At 49.4% G+C, this 25,703-nt stretch overlaps 1 protein-coding gene across 1 annotated transcript in view; it reads right to left on the reverse strand.

The window, feature by feature from the left end:
* Window positions 1-15,333: 15,333 nt before the first annotated feature.
* The window catches only part of MAN2B2 (mannosidase alpha class 2B member 2), a 47,632-nt gene continuing 37,262 nt past the window's right edge, over window positions 15,334-25,703 (reverse strand). Inside the window, exons 16-19 of the mRNA XM_004038397.5 lie at window positions 22,933-23,070; window positions 19,797-19,909; window positions 17,235-17,352; window positions 15,334-16,095 (exon numbers count right to left, since the gene is read on the reverse strand). Coding sequence (XP_004038445.5) covers window positions 15,998-16,095; window positions 17,235-17,352; window positions 19,797-19,909; window positions 22,933-23,070 — 467 coding nt within the window. The 3' untranslated portion in view covers window positions 15,334-15,997. The remainder of the gene's footprint in view (window positions 16,096-17,234; window positions 17,353-19,796; window positions 19,910-22,932; window positions 23,071-25,703) is intronic.

The following is a 25,703-nucleotide window of genomic DNA, read 5'->3' on the forward strand; positions in this document are numbered from 1 at the left end:
TTAGACATGAAGTCCTTGCCCATGCCTATGTCCTGAATGGTAATGCCTAGGTTTTCTTCTAGGGTTTTTATGGTTTTAGGTCTAACATTTAAGTCTTTAATCCATCTTGAATTAATTTTTGTGTAAGGTGTAAGGAAGGGATCCAGTTTCAGCTTTCTCCATATGGCTAGCCAGTTTTCCCAGCACCATTTATTAAATAGGGAATCCTTTCCCCATTGCTTATTTTTCTCAGGTTTGTCGAAGATCAGATAGTTGTAGATATGCGGCGTTATTTCTGAGGGCTCTGTTCTGTTCCATTGATCTATATCTCTGTTTTGGTACCAGTACCATCCTGTTTTGGTTACTGTAGCCTTGTAGTATAGTTTGAAGTCAGGTAGCGTGATGCCTCCAGCTTTGTTCTTTTGGCTTAGGATTGACTTGGCGATGCGGGCTCTTTTTTGGTTCCATATGAACTTTAAAGTAGTTTTTTCCAATTCTGTGAAGAAAGTCATTGGTAGCTTGATGGGGATGGCATTGAATCTATAAATTACCTTGGGCAGTATGGCCATTTTCACGATATTGATTCTTCCTACCCATGAGCATGGAATGTTCTTCCATTTGTTTGTATCCTCTTTTATTTCCTTGAGCAGTGGTTTGTAGTTCTCCTTGAAGAGGTCCTTCACGTCCCTTGTAAGTTGGATTCCTAGGTATTTTATTCTCTTTGAAGCAATTGTGAATGGGAGTTCACCCATGATTTGGCTCTCTGTTTGTCTGTTATTGGTCTATAAGAATGCTTGTGATTTTTGTACATTGATTTTGTATCCTGAGACTTTGCTGAAGTTGCTTATCAGCTTAAGGAGATTTTGGGCTGAGACAATGGGGTTTTCTAGATATACAATCATATCATCTGCAAACAGGGACAATTTGACTTCCTCTTTTCCTAATTGAATGCCCTTTATTTCCTTCTCCTGCCTAATTGCCCTGGCCAGAACTTCCAACACTATATTGAATAGGAGTGGTGAGAGAGGGCATCCCTGTCTTGTGCCAGTTTTCAAAGGGAATGCTTCCAGTTTTTGCCCATTCCGTATGATATTGGCTGTGGGTTTGTCATAGATAGCTCTTATTATTTTGAGATACATCCCATCAATACCTAATTTATTGCGAGTTTTTAGCATGAAGGGTTGTTGAACTTTGTCAAAGGCCTTTTCTGCATCTATTGAGATAATCATGTGGTTTTTGTCTTTGGTTCTGTTTATATGCTGGATTACATTTATTGATTTGCGTATAATAAAGTTTCTTAATTGACTGATGCATGTCTTAGATATTTGGGGTTCACACTTGACATATCAGAGACAGCTAGCTCATACATTTTTTATATGAATAAAAATAAGTGACTCAAACAAAAATGAGATACTACTAAGCACCTATTAGAATAGTCAAAATCCAGAACACCTACAACACCAAATGCTGTTGAGGACTTGGATCAACAGGAACTTTTATTCCTTGCTCGTGAGAATGCAAAATTATACTGCCATTTTGGAAGACAGTTTGGTAGTTTCTTACAAAACTAAGCCATATTCTTACAATAGGATCCAACAATCACATTGCTTGGTATTTATCCAAATGAGTTGGAAACAGGCTCACACAGAAATCTGCAGGTGGCCGTGTCTACCAGCTTTAACTGTAGTTGGCAAAACTTGGAAGCAGTCTAGATGTCCTTCCATAGGTGAATGGATACAAAAACTGTGGTACATCCAGACAGTGGAATATTAATCAGCATTAAAAAGAAATGTGTCATCAAGCCATGAAAAGACATGGAGGAAACTAAAATGCATATTATTTAAGTGAAGTCAATCTGAAAAGACTCCATATTGTATAATTCCAACTGTATGATATTCTAGGGAAGGTAAAACTTTGGAGATGGTCAAAAGATCTGCGTGGACTGGGAGGGATGAATGGGGGGAGCCACAGGATTTTTAGGGCAGTGGTGAAACTACTCTGTATGATACCATAGTGGTAGACACATGTCGTTATCCATTCATCCAAACCCATAGAATGTACAGCACCAAGAGTGAGCACTTATGTAAACTAAGGACTTCAGGTGATTATGATGCATTAATGTGGATGCATCAGTTGCAACAAACTACCGCTGTGTGGGAGATGTTGATGGGAAGGGGAAGGTATGCAGGTAGGGGGACAGATGTTGTATGGGAGGTCTCTATACTTTCTGCTGTGAACCCAAAACTGCTTTAAACTGCTATTTAAACGGGAGGAAATAAACCCATCAAAAAACCAAATGGCTCCCGAAAGGTGGATGAGTTCAAAAACAGCACCTCTTCCCTGGGATGAGGTTAGATTGGGCCCCACTCCTCCAGGTGTTCTTGTGCAGGGCAGAAATGCCAGGTGCACAATATGCATCCAGGGACTGATGAGCTAGCGTTTCTTTGTTTTCTCTTTTATTTATTTCTTTCGAATTTCTTTTTCTTTTTTTTTTGAAATAGAGTTTCACTCTGTCGCCCAGGTTGGAGTGCGGTGGTGCGATCTCGGCTTACTGCAACCTCTGCCTCCCGGGTTCAAGCAGTTCTTCTGCTTCAGCCTCCTGTAGCTGGGATTACAGGCACCCACCACCACACCCAGCTAATTTTTGTATTTTTAGTAGAGATGGGGTTTTGCCATGTTGGCCTGGCTGGTCTTGAACTCCTGACCTCAAGCAATCCACCCGCCTTGGCCTCCCAAAGTGTTGGGATTACAGGCATGAGCCACCATGCCCGGCCTCTTTCGTTAATTTCTGTTCTTATCTTTATTATCTCCTTTCTACTTTCTTTGAGTTATTCTGTGCTTTTTTAAAATTTTCTGAGGTGAAACTCAACTCATTCGTGGTTTCTTTTTTTCTAACGTAGCATTTAAGATCTTCAATTCCCATCAAGCGTGACTTTAGCTGCACCAAACAGCTTTTGATATTGGCATTTTCATTATTTAGTTCTAAGTGTACTTTTATTCCAATTATGATTTTTTGATCCATAAATTATTAGAACTGTGCTTTGGCCAGGCGCAGTGGCTCATGCCCGTAATCTCAGCACTTTGGGAGGCCGAGGCAGGCAGATCACAGGAGTTTGAGGCCAGCTTGGCCAACATGGCGAAACTCTGTCTCTACTAAAAATACAAAAATTAGCCAGGCGTGGTGATGGGCACCTGTCATCCCAGCTACTTGGGAGGCTGAGGCAGGAGAATCGCTTGAACCCAGGAGGTGGAGGTTGCAATGAGCCAAGATCGTGCCACTGCGCTCCAGCCTGGGCAACAAGAGCGAAACTCTGTCTCAAACAAACAAAAAACCAAAAACCAGAAAAAAAACCCAAAACTGTGTTTTAAAAATTTCAACCACATTAGAGCTGTTTATGCTCTTCTATTACTGATGTCTAACTTAATTGTATTCTTCTTAGAGATGGAGTTCAGTTTGATAGTGATTCTCTGAAATTTGTAAAAATTTTGGCCTGGGCAATTGCAGCACACTCTGTGTGTGTGCTTGAGAAGAGTGAGCATTCTGTAAGGCTGGGACCAGGACTTTATGCACATCCACCAACTCCCACCTCCCGCAATGTTGCAATAGCTTCCTGTTTTTGCCTCATTCATCTATAGTGCAATTTCTATGTAGATTCCATTTCTTTGGTGCATTGCAGAGTTTGTCTGGATTCATTTTTCTTTCTCTTGAGTGAATTATTTATAAATTTAGAGATTCTTTAGAAATTGTTGAAGTCAAAGATGCAATTTTGCAAACCAGTTTGACTGTGGGCAGCCCCAGGGCATCATTAGCTGTAGCCTGAGAACAAACACAGGTGCAAACAAAACCAGGGCGTTTCAGCTGGTAAATGCTGCGGTGAGGCAGACCTTGCTTTTCCCCAGGCTGGAAATTGGAGAACAGTTTGTCCTGGACCAAGTGATGAAAGGCAGGGCCACATGGGGGAAGAATTGGAACTCCCAGTCCTATGGCTCAGCTGTAAATTCTGCAGAGTAGAGCAGAGAAGGCATTGTTTTGTTCCCTCTTGGGAGGGGACATGATGCTGAGGGCCCAGTGTGAGAGGCTTGGGGCACAGAGCGGCCTTTAATGATTCCCAGAGGCAGCACAGCCCCTGGACACCTGGGCGGCCTCCAGGGAAGGATTAGAGCTGCCTGCACACGTGGAGTCCTAGTGAGATGGCGGGAGGCGGGACTCTGGAGACAGGGCTCAGACATCAAACCAGTCTGAGGACTAGCTAAACAGGGAAAGAGGTAAAAGCACCTCTACAGAATCCATGCCCACTGGCAACACCCGGACATTACTGCCACTTTCCATGACAACAGCCTTATGACCCAGAAGTTACCACCCTATTTCTAGAAATTTCTGTATAATCTCCCCCCTTAATTTGCACATAATTAAAAGTGGGTATAGGCCGGGCATGGTGGCTCATACTTGTAATTCCAGCACTTTGGGAGGCCGAGGCGGGCGGATCACCTGAGGTCAGGAGTTTGAGAACAGCCTGGCCAGCATGGCGAAAACCCATCTCTACTAAAAATAACAAAAATTAGCTGGGTGTGGTGGCACGTGCCTGTAATTCCAGCTACTGGGGAGGCTGAGGCAGGAGAATGGCTTGAACCCAGGAGGTGGAGGTTGCACTGAGCTGAGGTTGTGCCACTGCATTCCAGCCTGGGTGACAGAATGAAAGTCTGCACGGAAAAAAAAAAAAGCAGGTATAAATATGACTGTGGGACTGCCTCTGAGTTGCTACTCTGGGCATATTGGCTATGGGCAGGCCTGCTCTGCCAATGAGTGATAACCTCTGCTGCTGCTGTACTCTGCCGCTTCAATAAAAGTTGCTAACACCACCGGCTTGCCCTGAAATTCTTTTCTGGGTAAAGCCAAGAACCCTCCTGGGCTCAGCCCCAATTTTGGGACTCACCTGTCCCTACTAGGGGCACCTGTTCAACATTGCTGGTCCTGGGAGCAGATGCAGAGTCTGAGCTGTGCCACCGCCTGAGATGGGGAGAAGCCTGGTGCTATGGACTCAATGTGTCCCCTGCAAGTTCTTATGTTGAAATCCTAACCACTAATGAGATGGTATTTGGAGATGAGGCCTTTGGGTGGTGATTAGGGTTAGATTTGGTCATGAGGGTGGGGTACCTATCACAGCATTAGTGCCTTGTAAGAAAAGATGCAAGAGGTCTTACTCTCTACTTTCTGCCATGTGAGGCTATGACAAGAAGACTGTTACTGGCCAGGTCCAGGTCTGTTCTGCCCATGTGCAGTAAATCCATCACTAAGACATGGGTTCTGCAAAAGAAAAGATACTTATTCTCAAGGGCACCAGGTGAAGATGTGGGAAAACAGCTCTCAAATCCACTTCTCTGAAAATAAGGCTGAGGGATATTTATGGGTTAGAGAAGTGGGGTGGTTTAAGTCTTGGGGAAAGGTGATTGGCAGTGGGGAAAAATGAAGTAACAGATTCATTTTGCACAAGTGTAGTCAGGGTTCATGACATTTCATAGGACCTCTGTACAGAAAATGGTGGTGTTAGCATGATCTGAGGGTGGAGTATTTGGCCCTCTGATGTCCAAAGGCCACCTCTCAGGCACTTGCGCAGGCCCAGTTGAAGAGTTGCTGGTCTCAGCTGGTTTGAACATGACAGGAGCTGGCCCAAGTTCCTGAAAAGTAACTGAAGTAACCATTACCATGGTGACCTACGAATGTTATCTATAAAGTAGCCAGTGAAGGTCAGGTGCAGTGGCTCATGCCTGTAACCCCAGCACTTTGGGGGACCAAGGTGGGAGGTTTGCTTGAGCTCAGGAGTTTGAGGCCTCAGTGAGCTATGAACATACCACTGCACTCCAGCCTAGGCAACAGAGTGAGATCCTGTTTCTTAAAAAGTAAAATAAAAAATACAGTAGTCAGTAAAGGTTTAAGTTTTAGCATTCAGTGATGCATACTTCAGCTACTGTGGCCTTCAGCTTCATGGAAAAAGGGAGAAAAAATAACAAAAAGCAAGTGACCCAAAGCAAGCAGGGTAAGCAGATCTCATCAAATTAACCACTCAGTTTAAAGATGGCCATTTGCAAACTAGGAAGACAGTCCTCACCAGCCTCCAGATCTGGTGGCATCTTACCCTTGGACTTTCTGGGCTCAAGAACTATGAGAAATAAATGTTTGTTGTCTAAGCCATCCAGTCTGGCGTAATTTGTTATATCAGCCTGAAGAGCCTAATAGCTGGTGTCCGTCCCTAGGGAAGTCATAAGCAGACCGGCCTCCTCTCCTTTGCCCTTTGCTTGCTGTGGGCCCGAAGTGTGTAAACTGCCATGCTTCCTCCACTTTCTGTTTGCTGCTTCTCCAGAGACTTGAATAGCTTGACAAAACCAAAGCCTGAAGTTATAAATGGATGGGAAGAATGGGAATGTACACATGGTCCAAAGATTTTATCTTGCTATGGGGGAAAGAGGAAGGAGAGCGGGCAACAAAGCCATCTTTGTGGTGGTGAAGGATGATGATTATTTTGTTATTCCAGAAAGGAAATAGAGGCTTATTTGTAATTATTATGCCAAAAACAATCCAGAACAAAACTACTAGAAAAATTGAAAAGACTAGTAGAACTTTCAAAGTAATGAGGAGAAAAAAGAGAATAAAATAGGACTCTGGAAAATTGAAAAGAAAAGGCAAAATGAGGAGAGAAAACAATGAAGTAAAATGCACTATAAATAGAAAAGGGAACAAATATTTAATAAAATCCAATCATGGCTGGGCACGGTGGCTCACGCCTGTAATCCTAGCACTTTGGGAGGCCGAGGCGGGCAGATCACGAGGTCAGGAGATCAAGACCATCCTGGCTAACATGGTGAAACCCCATCTCTACTAAAAATACCAAAAATTAGCCGGGTGTGGTGGCAGGTGCCTCTAGTCCCAGCTACTTGGGAGACTGAGGCAGGAGAATGGCATGAACCCTGGAGGTGGAGCTTGCCATGAGCTGAGAAGGTGCCACTGCACTCCAGCCTGGACAACAGAGCGAGACTCCGTCTCAAAACAAAACAAAACAAACAAACGAAGAAAACAAAACCTAAAATCAAGGTATGTGCTATATATAAGAAACACACCTATAATGAAGTGACAAGGAATGTATAAAAATTAAGGAATAAAGCACAATTTAAGGTTAAAATATGAAACAAGAGGAGCGTTGTGTAATGATAAATATGACTTACAAAGAAGTTATATATTTCAGTTATCTAGTGCTGTGTTCATGACACCCTAAATTTTTTTCTTGAGACAGGTCTAAGTCTGTTGCCCAGGCTGGAGTGGAATGGCATGATCATGGCTCACTGCAGCCTTGACCTCCCAGGCTCAAGTGATCCTCCCACCTCAGCATCCTGAGCATCTGGGACTACAGGTGTGCACCACCATGTCTGCCTAATTTTTTTTTTTTCTTTAAGAGACAAGGTCCCACTATGTTGCCCAGGCTAGTCTTGAACTCCTGGGCTCAAGTGATCCTCCCACATTAGCCTCCCAAAGTGTTGGGATTACAGGTGTGAGCCACCACACCTGGCCCAAATCTTATGGTACTTACTTAGCACCATAACAATCATTTGTCACAATTCTGTGGGTTAGGAGTTTGGGCAGGGCTCAGCTGGTTGGTTCTTCTGCTTCATGTATAGTTTATCACCTAGAGTCACTCACTCTGCTGGGTTGAGCTGCTACCTGGAATGGTTGAAAAACCCAAAAAGGTCTCACTCACATGTCTGGGGTCTTAGCTGGGGTGTTGGAATGGTCAGAGGCATTCTCTTTCATTACCTTAGTGAGAAGGATTCATATGCTCCCTTTGGATGTAAGGAAAGCTGGGGAATGTGGACCCTGTCTGGGAAGCCACTTCTCAGCTAAAACTGTCATTTATATCATGGAGGGGAAGAATGGATGCCAGCAGAAAGCTAACTAGCCCTGCCACAACCAAAAACATCCTTGTATTGTTTAAGCCAGTTTGAGCTAAGTACAGTCTGGATTATATAAAAAGAGTTGTTAGATACAAGATGTGAATTTGGACTTGTTTTATCTTTTTCCATTTATATATTTCACATTTTTGCATTTTTCAATATTTTTTGGTGACAATAACTATATATAACATTGTTTATATTCTCATATATACATGTGCATTTACCATGTATATCATATATAAGAGAATTGAGTAGAAACATTTTATATAGATATGTGTATACAATATAGTTTCATCTATGAATAATTTTAAAGAAACTCACTGTTAACAATCAACTAAGTCTGGAAATAAAACCATGCCACACCTAGAAATCCAGGTGTGTTCCTTCTTAACTCAGATCTCCCTCACCCCACTGGAGGTAACCCCTCTTGTGACTTCTAGTTTCCCTTCCTTTCCCTTTCCTCCCCTCCCCTCCCCTCCCCTCCCTTCCCTTCCCCTCCCTTCTCAGCCCCTCTCTGCTCCTTCCCTCCCTTTGCTTCTCTTCTTTCTTTTTTTTTTTTTTTTGAAACAGGGTCTTTCTCTGTCACCCAGACTGGAGTGCAGTGGCATGATCTCAGCTCACTGCAGCCTCAACCTCCCAGGCTCAAGCGATCCTCCTGCCTCAACCTCCTGAGTAGGTGGGACTACAGACATGTGCCACCACCACCTGTTGTTTATTTTTTTTTTTGTAGAGATGGGGTTTTGCCATGTTGCTTAGGCTGGTCTTGAACTCCTGGGCTCAAGTGATCTGCCACCTTAGCCTCCCAAAGTGCTAAAATTACAGGACAGAGTCACTGTACCCAGCCTTGGCCAGTCATTTCTTCACTTTCTTTGTTGTTTTATCCACTAGGAATGCAATCATAAAGAATACGGTATAGTCTTTCCCACTTTTGAACTTTATATAAATGGAATCATAGTTATTCATTTGTATATTGCTGCTTCTGCTCAATATAATCTATCTATCATCTATCTATCTAACATCTATCTATCATCTATCTATCTATCATCTATCTATCACCTCTGTCTCTCTATCTGAGATTCACCTGTATTGATGCAGGTAAGGATAGTTCACTCATTTTGATTGCTCTATGGCAGTGAGTGTTAAAATTGAGTGTGCATCAGAAAAACCCAGGAAATTTGTTAAAACACATGTTCCAGGGCCCATCCCTACAGTTTCTGATTTATTTGATCTGGGATAAGGCCTGAGACTTTGTGCTTCTAACAACTCCCCAGGTGATGCTGGCACTACTGGTGTGGGGACCGCACTTTGAGACCTGCTGCTCTGTAGTATTCTCTTGTACAAATAAACCAGCCTCTATCCAAGCACTGGTAAGGGGCCTATGAATGGTTTTAATTTACAGCTATCATGAACAATGCCACTGAACAGTCTTACATATTCTTGTGCACACGAACATGATTCTTTTCTTTTCTTTTTTTTTTTTTTTGAGATGGAGTCTCACTCTGTCACCCAAGCTGGAGTGCCATGGTGCGTTCTCTCGGCTCACTGCAACCTCTGCCTCCCAGGTTCAAGCAATTCTCTTGCCTCAGCCTCCCGAGTAACTGGGGCTACAGACATGCACCATTACACCCGACTAATTTTTTATTTTATTTTATTATTTATTTATTTATTTGTTTATTTTTTGAGACAGAGTCTTGCTCTTTCGCCCAGGCTGGAGTGCAGTGGCGCGATCTTGGCTTACTGCAAGTTCCGCCTCCTGGGTTCATGCCATTCTCCTGCCTCAGCCTCCCGAGTAGCTGGGACTACAGGTGCCTGCCACCACACCCGGCTAATTTTTTGTATTTTTAGTAGAGATGGGGTTTCATCATGTTAGCCAGGATGGTCTCAATCTCCTGATCTCGTGATCTGCCCACCTTGGCCTCCCAAAGTGCTGGAATTACAGGCATGAGCCATGGCGCTCGGCCTTTTTTTTTTTTTTTTTAAGTAGAGATGGGGTTTCACCATGTTGGCCCAGGCTGGTCTTAAACTCCTGACCTCCCTCAAGTGATCTGCCCATCTTGGCCTCCCAAAGTGCTAGGATTACAGGCGTGAGCCACCACGCCTGGCCAAACATTTTCTAGCTTACATACCTAGAACAGAATTGCTGGGTCTAGAGCATGAGTATCTTTAACTTTAGAAGATAACATGGAACTATTTTCTTAAATTTGCTCCTTCTGTTTACTCTCACATTAGAAGTCTGAGATAGTTTCCATGATTGTCCACTAAAAAATTGCTCATATTTTTAATCTTTTAAATAGAAAACACGGCAGATGTGAAACAGTGTCTTATTGTGGTTTTCATTTGCACAGACCTGATTGCTAAGGAGGCTGACTATCTTTTCACGCCTGTATTGACCGCTGGGGTTTCAGCTGGGGGCTGTCTGTGTACGATGCGAGGGAGGGTCAAGTTTCTCTTTGTTCCAAGTGAGGGGGAGTTGTCACAGCACCTCTGCCATGCAACATTCTTCCTCACCATGAGGCACCCCATCTCGCTCTTTTTTTTTTGAGACCGAGTTTCGCTATTGTTGCCCAGGCTAGAGTGCAGTGGCGCGATCTTGGCTCATCGCAACCTCCGCCTCCCGGGTTCAAGCGATTCTCCTGCCTCAGCCTTCCTGAGTAGCTAGGATTACAGGCATGCACCACCACACCTGGCTAATTTTGTATTTTTAGTAGAGACGGGGTTTCTCCATGTTGGTCAGGCTAGTCCCGAGCTCCCGACCTCAGATGATCCACCCGCTTTGACCTCCCGAAGTGCTGGGATTACAGGCGTGAGCCAGCGCGCCCGGCCCCATCCCTCTTCTATCAGCTTCCATGTGCGCGGTCCAGCTTCTGAACTCTTTGTTTGCTCTGGTCTGAATGTTTTTGTCCCTCTAAATTCATATGCTGAACCCTAATCCCCCAGTTGATGGTATTAGGAGGTGGGGATGTTGGGAGGTGATTAGGTTATGGGGATTAGTGTAACTGAACTCGGGGTTCAGGCCACTCACTCGCCGACATTCGAGAGGCAAGTTTTGGTAAAAGGAAAGGTAGCTTTATTCGAGAAGCCAGCAGCTTGGGAGGTGGGGGCGGGGGCAGTCAACTCTTGTGTTCAAAGATCACCTCTCCAAGTTGTGTCTCCAGATGCACGTTTTTAAGGGAAATCTGGGGAAGTGCGAATGATGATGAAAGCATTCTTGTGGAACAGCAGCTATGTCCGCAGTCTCAGGCAGGTAGTTACGATTGCTGTCTTGCAGGGATGTCATGTGACCTTTTGCAAGTGCAGCTATTTTTTTTTTTTTTTTTTTTTTGAGACAGGGTTTTGTTCTGTTGCCCAGGCTGGAGTGCAGTAGCATGATCACGGCGTATTGTAGCCTTGACCTCCCCAGGTTCAGGTGATCCTCCCACCTCACCCTCTACAGTAGCTGTGACTAAAGGCACGCACCATCACACCTGGCTAATTTTTAAATTTTTTTTAGAGATTGGGTTTTACCAAGTTGCCCAGGCTGGTCTCCAACTCCTGGGCTCAAATGATCTGTCCACCTCAGCCTCCCAAAGTGCTGGCTGCACCAGGCCAGCCAGACTAGTCTTAGTTTTTTTTTTTTTTTTTTTTGGACAGTCTCACTCTGTTGCCCAGGCATGGCTCATTGCAGCCTTGACTTCACTGGCTCAGGGGATCCTTCCACCTCAGCCTCCTGAGTAGCTGGGACTACAGGCGTGTGCCACACCTACTTAAATTTTGTTACTATTTGTAGAGACGGGGTCTCCCTGTTTTGCCCAGGCTGGTCTCAAACTTTTGGACTTACGTGATCCTCCTGCCTCGACCTCAGCCCACCTATTCTCATCTGGTGGGTGGAAACCTGCGGCTAGCCGCTTCCAGGATTGCTGGTCAGTGCACTTCTCTCTTATCTCTGCTAAAGGTCCTCTTTCCCTGAGGCTGTTTTTAATGAATAGTGTGTAAGCGTAAGCAAAGCTGTAATTATACTCAAGCAAACAAAGTTTTTCTTTAAGGTAGACTCAGTACTGTTATATTAGCACCCTCCTAGAAACCGAGCCCAGAGAGCTGCCTTGCCCCTTCTGCCATGTGAGGATGGAGCAAGACGGCACCATCTATAGACCAGGAAACAGCCCCTCCCCAGACACCGACTCTGCTGGCACCTTGGACTCCCAGCGTCCAGAATTGGGAGAAATAAATTCCTGTTGTTGATAAGCCAGTCAGTGTATGGTATTCTTTTTTTTTTTTTTTTGAGACGGAGTCTCGCTCTGTTACCCAGGCTGGAGTGCAGTGGCACAATCTCGGTTCACTGCAAGCTCCGCCTCCCGGGTTCCCGCCATTCTTCTGCCTCAGCCTCCCGAGTAGCTGGGACTACAGGCCGCCCGCCACCACGCCTGGCTAATTTTTTGTATTTTTAGTAGAGACGGGGTTTCACTGTGGTCTCGATCTCCTGACCTCGTGATCCGCCTGCCTTGGCCTCCCAAAGTGTACGGTATTCTATGACAGCAGCCCAAACGGACGAAGATGTGCACTTTCGTGTGTGTGTGTGTGTTTTTTTTTTTTTTGAGACAGAGTTTCGCTCTTGTCGCCCAGGCTGGAGTGCAGTGGCACGATCTCGGCTCACCGCAATCTCCGCCTCCTGGGTTCAAGAGATTCTCCTGCCTCAGCCTCCCGGGTAGCTGGGATTACAGGTGCCCACCACCATGCCCGGCTAATTTTGTATGTTTAGTAGAGACGGGGTTTCTCCATGTTGGTCAGGCTGGTCTCGAACTCCTGACCTTAGGTGATCAGCCCGCCTGGGCCTCCCAAAGTGCTGGGATTACAGTCGTCTGCCACCAAGCCCGGCTAATTTTTGTATTTTTTTAGAGAGGGGGTTTCACTATGTTGGCCAGCCTGGTCTCGAACTCCTGGCCTCTAGTGATCCACCCACCTCAGCCTCCCAAAGTGCTGGGATTACAGGCACGAACCACTGTACCTAGCCCCAGTGCACTTCAGAATCATCCTGTCAAGTTCCACAATAAACCTGTTGGGGTTTTTATTGGGATTGTCAGTGAGCAACGTAGTTTATTGGGAGTTTGGTGGTGGTTGTTTGTAAACAAACAAACAAACAAACAACAACAACAAAAAAACCAGGCCGTTCACAGTGGCTCGAGCCTGTAATCCCAGCACTTTGGGAGGCCTAGGTGGGAGGATCGCTTGAGCTCAGGAGTTCAAGACCAGCTTCGGCAACATAGTGAGACTGCGTCTCCACAAACATTTTAAAAATTAGTTGGGTGTAGTGACTCATGCTTGTAGTCCCAGCTACTCAGGAGGGTGGGATGGGAGGACTACTTGAGCCCAGGAGTTAAGAGGTTCCAGTGAGCTATGATAGTGCCACTGCACTCCCACCTGGGTGACAGAGCGAGACCCTGTGTCTAAAAAAATAAAATGAAATAACAACAAAGCAACAAATGGATGTTAGATTTTGGCCAATATTCTGTCTATTGTGGGTGGGTTTTCCCCTGTCATCTATATTCTTCTCACTCTTCCCAGTTGAGGGTGCTGGGTGCTGGAGGGATCGCAGGGGGAAGTGGCTCTCTTGCTGTTTCTGTTCTGGACAGGGATGGTCAGCATGGGTGATGGTACTTTTAGTGCACATGATTTTTCTACAGCCTGGCAGCGCTGGGGATAACATTTCCATAGTCTTCTTTATTTTTTTCTGAGACAGGGTCTTGCTCTGTTACCCTGGTTGGAGTTAGTGGCATGAACATGGCTCACTGAAGCCTCGACCTCCTGGGCTCAAGTGATCCTCCCACCTCAGCCCCCAGAGTAGCTGGGACCACAGGTGCACACCACCACGCTCATCTAAAAAATAGTTTTTGTAGAGATGGGGTCTCACTATATTGCCGAGGCTGGTCTGGAACACCTGGGCTCAAGCGATCCTTCTGCCTAGGGCTCCCAACGTGTTGGAATTTCAGGCATGAACCACCACGTCTGGCCTCCGTAGTCTTCCTTTTTTTTTTTTTTTTGAGACGGAGTCTCGCTCCTGTCACCCAGGCTGGAGTGCAGAGGCAGAGGTCTCCTCCGCCTCCCAGGTTCAAGTGATTGATTCTCCTGCCTCAGCCTCCCGAGTAGCTGGGACTACAGGCGCACACCACCACGCCCGGCTAACTTTGTATTTTTAGTAGAGATGGGGTTTCACCATGTTGGCCAGCCTGGTCTTGAACTAATGACCACCAGTGATCCGGTTGCTTTGGCCTCCCAAAATGCTGGGATTAAGGCATGAACCACTGCCCAGCCTCCATAGTCTTCTTGACACAGAAACCAAGCCCCATGCAGCCCACATGCTCTAAAGGGCTCCTGCCTCACTCCTTGTGCCTCAACCTCCCACTGCACATCCATGCCTCTGGTGGCTGCTCACCTGACCCCACCTCACAGGGGTGGCCTATTGCTTGGTCAGCAACTCCCGCCCAGCTCCTGCCTGGCCAAACCAGAGACTGTCTTTGCTGTCTGGTGGCCAAACTGCACGTTGTCCAAAGAGGTCTGACTCCTTCCAAGCTGGTCCTTTCTGGGTACTTTCCTTCAGCCCTAGAGTACCATATAATTTCCTACATCTTACAGTTTACTCTTTAAAACGGTTTAGGCCGGGCACATTGGCTCACGCCTGTAATCCTGGCACTTTGGGAGGCCGAGGCAGGCAGATCACCTGAGGTCAGGAGTTCAAGACCAGCCTGGCCAACATGGTGAATCCCCGTCTCTACTAAAAATACCAAAATTAGCTGACGCAGTGGTGCATCTCTAGTACCAGCTACTCGGGAGGCAGAGGCTGGAGAATTGCTTGAACCCGGGAGGTGCAGGTTGCAGTGAGCTGAGATCTTGACACTGCACTCCAGCCTGGGCGACAGAGTGAGACTCTGTCTCAGGAAAAAAAAAAAAAGTTTTAAAATTGAGATATAATTCATAGACCATAAAATTCATCTTCCAAAGTTGATAATTCATTGGTTTCTAGTATATTCACAAAGTTGTGCAACCATCATTCCTCAATTTCATCATCTTCCAAAGAAACCCCGTCCCTGTTAGCTGTCATGCCTCTTCTCTCTTCCTCCAGTCCTTGGCAACCACCAGTGTGCTTTGTCTCTTACACACAGATTTGCCTATTCTGGACATTTCACATAAACTCGTGATTGGCTTCTTTCACTTAGCGTAATATTTGTAGGATTCACTCAGGCTGTGGCATGTGTCAGAATTTCCTTCCTTTTTATGGCCAAATAATATTCCATTGTATGGACAGAACACATTTCATGTCTTAATTCATCTGTGGTTGGACATTTGGGTTGTTGCTACCGTTTGACTTTTGAGTAATGCTGCTATGAACGCGGGAGCACAGGTGTTGTGTGGATGGATGTTTTCAATTCTCTTGGGCATAGACCTGGGAAGGTTATACTTTTATTGATATTAATAGTGCTGATATTGGACATCCCTGCTGTGTGGTTTCACCTCTCATGGACTCTGACGGCTGCTGTGCCTTCTCTGCTCGGCAGGCGGTGCCCTGAGGCACAGGTGGGCGTCTGGGGCTGGAACTCTTGCTAGGCGCTACAACTTCCTCTCCTGCCCTGTGGCAGAGCCAAACCCCTTGCAGGGCTGTTGCCAGCATGGGATGAGTCTATGAAAACACGCGGCACACAGTAGGTCCACAGTTACCACTGGCAGCCTGGCAAGCCTGGCAGGGCCCGGACGGCAGATGCGCTTCGGTGCTGCTGTGGGTCTTGTGCTCTGCCTTAGGCAGAACGTCCTGGGTTTGTCTTTTGTGAATGAATGACGCATGAGTGTGCCAAATATCCTTTACGTGACAAAAGAGGAGAGGGCTGGCTTGATTGAGTGTAGGGGGGAAGAACCTGGCTCTTGTAATGTAATTTTTATTTTAAAAAAATTAGGGAAAAACCCCAAATATGACCATTTCCTGCCATTAGCCTGCAGATGAGCAGCTGACTCCCCAGTCCCGTCCCTCCGCGCTGCTTTTCCCTGTCCTGGGTCTGTTCTGTTACATGGAGTTCCTGGGGGGAGCCCTGGGGCCGGGGCATCTGCCCAGGGCTCACTGCTGTTGAAAGTGAATGAAGAACGTCCGGATTTCCTTTGGGTGGACGGTGATGATGGGGCCTCCTGGTGGCCTCGAGGGAGAGGTGGTGTCACCTAGGGGAACAGAGGTGATCTGTCCAGTGTGGCCCGGGATGCCTCCTCCCAGCCTCCCTCTCACCCCCTGCACCTGTCTACAGTCTGCTGTGGCTCCCAGCCTCCCTCTCACCCCCCTGCACCTGTCTACAATCTGCTGTGGCTCCCAGCCTCCTTCTCACCACACTGCACCTGGCTACAGTCTGCTGTGGCTCCCACTGTGGCAATGACCTATGGCACCCCCTTCTGCCAGGACTCCTGTGGGCCTCTTGCATTTCTGCCCACCCTGAGGGCAATTCATAGGTTGGTCCTGGCCCTAGTGGCCTCAGTTCCTCATGGCTGTTGCCCTCAAAGGCCAAGAGCTTTCTCAGACCATCTGGTGAGTCTGCCCTTGCCTCACAGGCTCCCCTGAAGGCATGCCCTGGGGTTGGGCTTCGATCTTGGGAGGGAGCCGTCCACTCATCTATCACTCATCCATCTTCCTTCCTTCTTTCCAACCAACATCATCTTCCCTCCCTCCCTCCGTCCCTTCCTTCCTCCCACCACCAACTGAGCGTGCACCATGCACCCGCCACCATGCTGTGTGTGGTGGACAACAGGAGCTGCACAGGACAGAAGAAACCCCTGGGGCCAGGAGAGTGGAGGAGGCACTTGGCCTGGTTGGTGACTCTGGGGAGGCCTCCTGGGGAGCTTGAGCAGGTGCTGGCCAGAGTGAATGGGACCTGTGCGTCCCAGGCAGTGGGCATGGTATGGACAGGGACTGGAGCCTGGAAGCTGCCTGTAGCGCAGGAGCTCACAGTGGCACATGTCGTATAAGGCACGGACTGGCTGATGGGCTGAGGTCAGCAGGGCCAAGGTGGGCAGAAGCCCCTGGGACCCTAGCTGTCACCCAGGGCACAGGCAGGGCGTGTGGTCTGCGTGTGCACACGTACAAGTGCACACACACGCCTATGTGGAGCCCTGGCAGGCAGAGACTAACCCAAAGCCTTTCTTAACCGACTGTGGTAGATTTGGGAGGGCTGCGGGTTCAGAGCAGGAAAGCAGCCTCGCAAGGTCGCACAGGCTGGGACAGGCAGATGGTTGGATGTGCATCGGGTCTGACCAGCTGCTGAGCCCGGCTGGGAGTTCTGGGTAGGGAGCTGAAGCAGGGGTCCCCAAACCTCTGCGGCGGCCAGGCCCCGTCCTCCAGCTCCAGCGGTGCAGCATGCTCAAATCCCAGGTCCCTGTGAGTGAGCGTTCCTCCACTGCCACCACGGACCCCAGCGCCTGCAGCACAGCCTGCAGGGAGAGGAGCAGAGGGAGAGTGAGCTGCACCAAGTTCCAGATCTGAGCAGAGAACCAAGACAGCAGCAGGGCGGACACACCACAAACTCGGTGTCCTCAGGAGCCCAGGTCCTCCCCTGGTGCCTGACACAGCTCCCTCATCTGCTTCTCACAGCACATCTGCGAGGACAGGACTGGCTGTGTACTTTACAGATGAGGACACTGAAGCGGGAGGTGCATGCTTCACCAGGTGGCCGAGCCGGAGGAGCAGTCCGGGAGGTGTGGCATTTTGAGCTGCCCACCCCACCGCGGAGTTCTCCTCTCCCCACGTTGCTCAGGTGGCCCCGTGCCCAGTCCAGGGAGGAAGCCAGCCACAGTTACCCCATCCCCCTTTCCCAATAGGCCTTATCCCAGCCTCCCTTACAGGTAGGGGAGAGACAGGAGGCCCTTTGGGGTCTGGAAAAGTCTGTGGAGCAGGAGGGGTGGGGGTGGTTCTTGGAGAAGCTTCTGTGTGCTGACGGAGGGAGAGAGCCACTCTAGGGCAAGGCCTTTCTGGCCACTACTGCCCAGCCCCACCCTGCCTTGAAATTTGCTCATGAGGGAGGCCTGTGCCATCTTGTGACCGCAAACAAGCAGACGGCAAAAGACAAAAGCCAGTCTGCCGGCGATGGCGGGAAGACGACAGTGATCGGGCCCACGGTGACAGCGCTTGGGGTCCATCGGACATGCCTGTTCAGTGAGAAAACACTGTCCTCTGTTCTAAGCACATCTGTTAGGTGTTTTGTGACTTGCAGCCAAACTCACTGCATTCCTAACTCAATGGTCTTTCCACCCCACCACCGTCCACGTCGGGCAGGGAGTCATGGTGTCCATCCCAACCGTCTCCTTGTCTCAGGGCCTTGGTGCTTCCATCTGTGAAATGGGGGAGCATCAGATGACCAACTTCCAGGTCCCACGCTGGCCTCCTTGCTTCCCAGGGCAGGCTGGCCCTGTGCTGGGTGCTGGTACCCGCCATGGCCTGGACCTGCTCTCAGGCAGGCCAGGGACCGTGAGGAAAGGATCCTCCGTGGCGAGGATCATGAAAGAGGAGGTGGGCGGCCCAGTAAGACATCATGGCGAAAAGGTACTGGGGCTTCTCTGGATACCCCTGAAGACTCAGATGTCGAAGGAGGCCCAAGGCAGAAACACAGAGATTCACAGAAATTCTCCATGAGCAGGAAATGAAATAGAAAGAATGCAAACTGGGAAAGAAATGAGGCGGCTCAGGTCGTGCCTTCTGGGGAGGGAGCGTGGGCAGGCCAGGTGGCGGAAGCCTTGCCTGATAGTGGAGCTGAGAGGGCCACATCAGCCAAGAGGGGAACCTGGAAGGGGATGAGGCCTGGGGGCCCTGACACTGCACGAGGCCCCTTAGTGCCAGGGCCTCTCAACAACCTTCTGGGCAAAGAACTCTCACCTCTCCCCATTTTACATGGGGGGAAACTGAGGCCCAGAGGCATGGGGTGCCAGAGATGCCCCCGTAGAGGGGCCTGGGTGTGGACCCGGGATTGTCTGACTCTAAGTCACCTTTCAAAGCAACTCTATGGGGAATCTCTTTTGTTTTTGGATTACACAGATGTTGTCTGTGTTTTAAAAGTTTTACCACAGAATAAATAAGAAAGAAAGAAAATACAGGCCACTCACGCCTGTAATCCCAGCACTTCAGGAGGCTAAGACAGGCAGATTGCTTGAGGCCAGAAGTTTGAGACCAGCCTGAACAACACAGCAAGACCCTGTCTCTACTAAAAATAAAAAAACTAGGCCAGGCTTGGTGGCTCACACCTGTAATCCCAGCACTTTGCGAGGCCGAGGCAGGTGGATCACCTTAGGTCAGGAGTTCATGACCAGCCTGACCAACATGGAGAAACCCTGTCTCTACTAAAAGTACAAAAAAATTAGCTGGGCGTGGTGGTGCATGCCTGTAATCCCAGCTACTCGGGAGGCTGAGGCAGGAGAATCGCTTGAACCTGGGAGATGGAGGTTGCAGCCAGCCGAGAGCGCACCATTGCACTCCAGCCAGGGGGACGAGAGTGAAACTCCGTCTCAAAAAAAAAAAAAAAAAAAAAAAAAATTAGTCAGCACGGTGGCATGCCTCTGTGATCCCAGTTACTTGGGAGGTTGAGGTGGGAGGATCACTTGAGCCAGGGAGGCAGAGGTTGCAGTGAGCTGAGATTGTGCCACTGCACCCCAGACTGGGCAACAGAGTGAGATCCTGTCTCACATATACACAAAAAAACCCTAAAAAACCAGGCTAGTTGTAATACCTGACAAACCCAGACCATGAAGAAGGGCGGGGTGGGGCCCATACCAGCGTGCATTTGGGAGGACGCCCTCGTGGATCTCTTTGCCAAGGCAGTTTCTTGGGGCTTCATCTAGGGTTTGCTTCCCTGGCTTATGGTCTGGATGGGGGTGGGGAAGTTCACCTCCAGATTCACTGTCACTGGCTGAGACAGGACTGGGTCCTCGCCCACTTCATACAGGTGGTAGAGCCGCAGCAGGACACGGCGGAGGTCAGCCTGGGCATCCCCTCGATGGCCTTTGGGGACAGAAGGAAGGTGGCAGTGAAGATCCTTATCAACCAACCCCAATGCCCCTGGTCTATACCCGCTGCTTTACACACTCAGCTCCATTTCCTATCCGTAACCTCCTTGATATGGTTTGGCTGTGTCCCCAACCTAATCTCATCGTGAATTGTAGCTCCCATAATGTCCACATGTTGTGGGAGGGACTTGGTGGGAGGTAATTGAATCATGGGGGTGAGTCTTTCCTGTGCTGTTCTTGTGATAGTGAATAAGTCTCACGAGATCTGATGATTTTGTAAAGGGCAGTTCCCCTGCACACGCTCTCTTGCCTGCCACCATGTAAGACGTGACTTTGCTCCTCATTTGCCTTCTGCCATGATTGTGAGGCCTCCCCAGCCACGTGGAACTGAGTCCATTAAACCTTTTTTCTTCATAAACTACCCAGTCTCGGGTATGTCTTTATGAGCAGCATGAAAACAGACTAATAGACTCCCTGTGAGACAGCTGACATGGCCCCCACTCGACAAGGAAACCAAGGCTCAGAGAGGGGCAGTCATGTGCCCAAGGCATACAGCTGGTGCGCGGCAGAGGGAGGATTCCCACCCAGGTCTGGCCGACTGTAAGGCTGCCCACCATGACACCAGCTGCAATGTTTCCATCCTCGTCCACTGTTGTGGGCATATTGGGGCATGTCCTCAAATACTCCAGTCTCTCCTACCCTGCCCCCTTTGAAGTCAGGGGAGGCTGCGTGGCCTCTGTGGCCAATGCAAAGTGAGCTGAAGTGACGCAGTACTTCCCGGCAGAAGCTTTTTCCTGCCATGGTGAGTGAGGAAGCACGTGCTGCAATACAAACTCCATCAGCGGGGGGCGTGGTGGCCACAGCAAGAAAAACCTTCCTGCTAACCCCACTGGATGCACAGCATGGGGGAGAAATGAATATATACTGTTAAGACCGTGGGCATTCGGGGCTCTTTGTTACTGCAGCATATGCCAGCCGCCCTGACTGATATAATGCTGTCATTTGCCACGTGATGTATGTGATCTCCTGTCCCATCCCTGATCTTCCCACTCAGAAAGGCTCATTGCCATTGCTCCCGTTTTACAGATGGGAAGACTGAGGCTCAGAGGAAAGCACTGAGTTCAAGGTCCTGGAGAGAGGACCTGGTTAACACGGGTGCTTCCTAAACCCTGGCTGGTAGAACCTCAGCTCTGCAGCTATGCCTCAAAGCTGACTAAATCAATCTGTCTGGGATTAGAATTGAGGCATCAGTATTAAAAAAAAATTTTTGGCAGGGTGTGGTGGCTCACACCTGTAATCGCAGCACTTTGGGAGGCCAAGGAGGGCGGATTGCCTGCTGTCAGGAGTTTGAGAGCAGCCTGGTCAGCACAGTGAAACCCTGTCTCTATTAAAAATACAAAAATTAGCTGGGCATGGTGGTGGGCACCTGTAATCCCAGCTACTCGGGAGGCTGAGGTAGGAGAATTGCTTGAACCTGGGTGGTGGAGGTTGCAGTGAGCCAAGATCACACCACCGCACTCCAGCCTGGGCAACAGATTGAGACTCTGTCTCAAAGAAAAAAAAAATTTTTTTAGAGACAGGGTCTTGCTCTGTTGCCCAGGCTGGAGTGCTGTAGCATGATTACAGCTCACTGCAGCCTTGAACTCCTGGCCTCAAGTGATCCTTTCACCTCAGCCTCCTGAGTAGCTGGGACCACAGGCAAGCATCACCACACCCGGCTAATTTTTTAATTTTTTTTTGTAGAGACAGAGTCTAGCTATGTTGCCCAGGCTGGTCTCGAACTCCTGGCCTGAAGTGATCCTGCTACCTCGGCCTCCCAAAGTGCTGGTGTTACAGATGTGAGCCACCTCGCCTGGCCCATTTTTAAGAAGCTATCATGGGGCTATGGGGTAGCTGGTTTTCAGAATGGCTCAGGGGAATGACTGCCCAAGATCACAAAAGCCAAGAGGTTTGTGAAAGTGCTTCCACATCTCCTGGTGTGGTGGTGAGGAGTTCCAGCTCCAAAGTCAGGGAAGGCCTCCTGTGTCCCGCACAGCAGGAATGGTGAGGGATCCCATTTCACAAGGCGGCTGCAGGTGCCTGGGAAAGCAGGCTCAGGCACACGCCACCATGACCAGAGAACTTTTCTATTTTTATCTTTATAGACACAGGGTCTTCCTCTGCTGCCCAGGCTGGTCTTGAACTCCTGGGCTCAAGCAGTCCGCCTGCCTCGGATTCCCTAAGTGCTGGGATTCCAGGTGTGAGCCACTGCGCCCCACCCTTTTCCTCGTATTCTTAATTCTGCAGGTGTGCCAGGCCTTGGGGACCTGAGGATGGCCGAGGCACAGTCTGACCCCGCCTTTCCGCTGCTCACAGTGTAGAGGGGGCAGAGGAGGTGCAGCTGGGGCTCTGGCAACAGGACAAGTCAGTTCCCAGCAGGTGTCGCCTCCTCGGGGAGCCCCCCATCATGCTGTGCAGGGGGATTCCTCTTGTCCTTGTCATTACTGCCTGGTGACTTGATTGCTTCTGCTCTAGACCAAGCGCTCAGAAAGCCAGGACCTTGCCCACCTTGGTCACTGCTCATTCCCTGGAGCCTGGCACGAGACGTGCTGTTGAATGAGTGAGTGGAAACTCCCAAGAGTTAGGCTGCCTGAGCTTGGAGGATGAGTGGGAATTTGGGTGTTTGGGGGCTCCAGGAGGTTTCCCTGGAAGAAGTAGGACTGGCAGGCAACCCTGGGGGTCAGGGGGACTTGAACTAGTTTCTTAGTCTCAGCTGGGGGTGGCAGGCTGAGAGGGATCCATTCAGAATGGGCTGGGGTCACAGGGCTGGGGGCCAGGCCCACCTCGCCTCCAGCTTGCCAAGTGACTGATCACTGACTCTCCCTGGGCCTCACTCTCCCCATGTGCCAGATAAGAAACCAGGTGACCTTGCAGAGCCGTGATAGCTCTAAGGTGAGCCCCTGTCTGGTGGTGGGCCTGGTGGCCTGTTTGACTCAGGGAGGGAGGAGCAGGTCTGAGACCCCAGGGCACCTGCCTCACCTTTCCGGAGATTCTGAGAGTGCTCCGTGTGGTTGGAGCTGTAGCGCCAGCCAGGGATGCTCAGGATCTGCAGGTGAAGATTTGGGGGCAGCGTCACGGCCTCTTGCTGCTGGGGTCCTGGGAGCTTCGGCGCAGTCCCTGCAAGGCAGATGGACAGAGTGAGGAGACGGTTTGGGGCTCAACTCCTCCTCCTGGCACTCAGAGCTCTGCACATTACATGCCCCTGCCCCTGCCAGCCACTTTCCATGCATCCTTGCGGGTAGCCTACCCCGCACCAGCCCAAAGTGTCTGTGCTCCCAATGCCCCAGGCCTCCACTTCCCTGCCTTTGCTCAGACTGTAGAGCTTAAGAGCTGGGAGGACCCTGACTCTCCTCAGCCTAACCATCTCAAACTAGAGACGAGGAAACAGCTCAGAGGGCACAAAGCTTATTCAAGATAACAAGGCAAGTTCATGCACAGCCCTCTTCTCTCTCCTTTCTTCCTTCCTTTTTTCCTTCCTTCTTCCTCCCTCCCTCTTTTTTCCTTCCTTCCTTCCTCCTCCCTCTTCCTTCTTTCCTTCCTTCCCTCCCTCTCCTTTTCTTTTCCCTCCCCTCCCCTCCCTTCTGTTCCCTTCCCTTCTGTTCCCTTCCCTTCCCCTCCCTCCCTCACTTCCTTCCTTCCTTCCTTCCCTCCTTCCTTCCTCCCTTCTTTCCTTCCTTCCATCCTTCTTTTCTTTTCCCTCCCCTCCCCTCCCCTCCCATTCCCTTCCCCTCCCTCCCTCCCTCCTTCCCTCCCTCCCTCCCTCCCTCCTTCCCTCCCTCCCTTCCTTCCTTCCTTCCTTCCTTCCTTCCTTCCTTCCTTCCTTCCTTCCTTCTTTCCTTCCTTCCTTCCTTCTAGATAGGGACTTGCTCTGTCACTCAGGCCAGAGTGCAGTGGTGCAATCACAGCTCACTGCAGTCTCAAACTCCTGAGCTCAAACTATCCTCCCACCTCAGCCTCCCAAGTAGCTGGGACTGTGGGCCACCACCCTGGCCAATTTTTAAAATTTTTTTTGTAGAGACAGGGTCTCACAGGCTAGTCTTAAACTCCTGGGCTTAAGTGATCCTCCCGCCTTGCCCTCCCGAAGTGCTGGGATTACAAGTGTGAGCCACCATGTCCAGCCAGAACCCTGTTTTCTACTCAAGATCTGGGATGCCAGTTCCACCCCTGTTTTGTCATCTACTGGTCTCTCTGCTCAAAAGGTACCTCAGCCCCTACTCCTTTCAGGTCTAGATGTTCAGCTGGAGCTACCATCTTCTTACAATACCCCAGGCCATGCTGATTGGTCCAGGCATGGGCCACCTGACCCCAGTAGGACTAATCAGAATCTTTCCCCAGGACTTTTGCACTTGGAACTGGAAAGTCCAAGTCTTAGGTCCTTTTGAGTGGGGAAGACAGAGCTGCTCTTTGAGAGCAGCCCCAGAGCTGTTCAGAGTCACATCCCAGCTGGGAGGTGAAGGAAAGTCTGCAGATGGAGAGAAGTGCAGGTGAGAGACGAACAAGGACAGCCTCACGAGGGCTCCAGGCCCTGAGGCCCAATTACACCCTGCCCTTCCCTTGGTTATGTGGGCCTCACCATACACTCTCCTTGGGGGCTCAGCTAGTTCAAGTTGGGTTTCCGTTACTTGCAACCAACAGAGACCAGAGTGAGGCCAGGTGGGATGGAGCTGACAACAGCCATGGGGCTTTCTCAGACACGGCCTCATCTCCCTTTGCAGGAAAAGCCCCAGCTACACAGAAGGAACCACTGACTAGTCTGGGAGCAGAACCTGACCCTGCTAGGCCAATCAGATTTCCTCTTCTGGGAATCTGAAGCATGGGAACCAGAGGTGGCTCAATGGCTGTCCTGGGAGACATAGCTGTGAGCCTCTGCTCCTGAGATGCCTAGAGCTGCCCTGCCCCATGCCTGTCTGGACCTTGTATCCAGCTCCTCCTTAGATTCCATGAGGTTCTCCAGGCTCTGCCCAAATAGCTGCCCCTTCAGGCTCCGTTACTTCCAAAGAACCTTAATTGACACCCCCTGGACCTGATCCCTGACCTCCTCCCAGCTGTGGTCTCACACTCCTCTACACCCATGAAACACCAGGCCCTCTATGGCATGGCTCCTTCTCCACCCTGAATCCTGGCTCTACACAAGCATGCCTCCCCTGTCCAACAGCCCAGGAAAACTCTCCTGGGTCCCGGCTGCTCTTCTGCATCTCCAGTGTATGGCACAGGCACACTGCAAGTGCTCAGTATATGCTTGTTGCATGGGAGAGTGACAGCCTGCCTGCTGGCTACTGCCCTGGGTTCTGGCTCTAAAACCAAAGCAGGGAGAACCTTAAAAGCACATGCTAATCAAAACCTCCATAGGTGAGTAGAAATAGAAAAGAGTTTAAGGATTAGTGAAAATGGCAGCAAATTGTATCTAGGTCTGGCAGCTCCAAAAGACCATCTTTAAATGTAATCATTGTTTAATGTTTCTCATGTTCTGCTACTTTATAGAGACACAGAACTACATGGTTGTTGATCTGATCTACAGAAGCCTCAGTGGAGGTACAGAATAAGTCCTTCAGGTTAGACTATAGATTAGAAAGACCCCCACCTGGTGACAGCACACCTAGATTCAGACCCAACTTGTCTTTTATTTTTACTTTTGAGACAGAGTCTCGCTTTGCCACCCAGGCTGGGGTGCAACGGTGCAATCTCAGCTCCCTGCAACCTCTGCCTCCCGGGTTCAAGCGATTCTCCTGCCTCAGTCTCCCGTGTAGCTG

This window comes from Gorilla gorilla, chromosome 3 (assembly GCF_029281585.2).
Source record: "Gorilla gorilla gorilla isolate KB3781 chromosome 3, NHGRI_mGorGor1-v2.1_pri, whole genome shotgun sequence".
Classification (NCBI taxonomy): domain Eukaryota; kingdom Metazoa; phylum Chordata; class Mammalia; order Primates; family Hominidae; genus Gorilla; species Gorilla gorilla.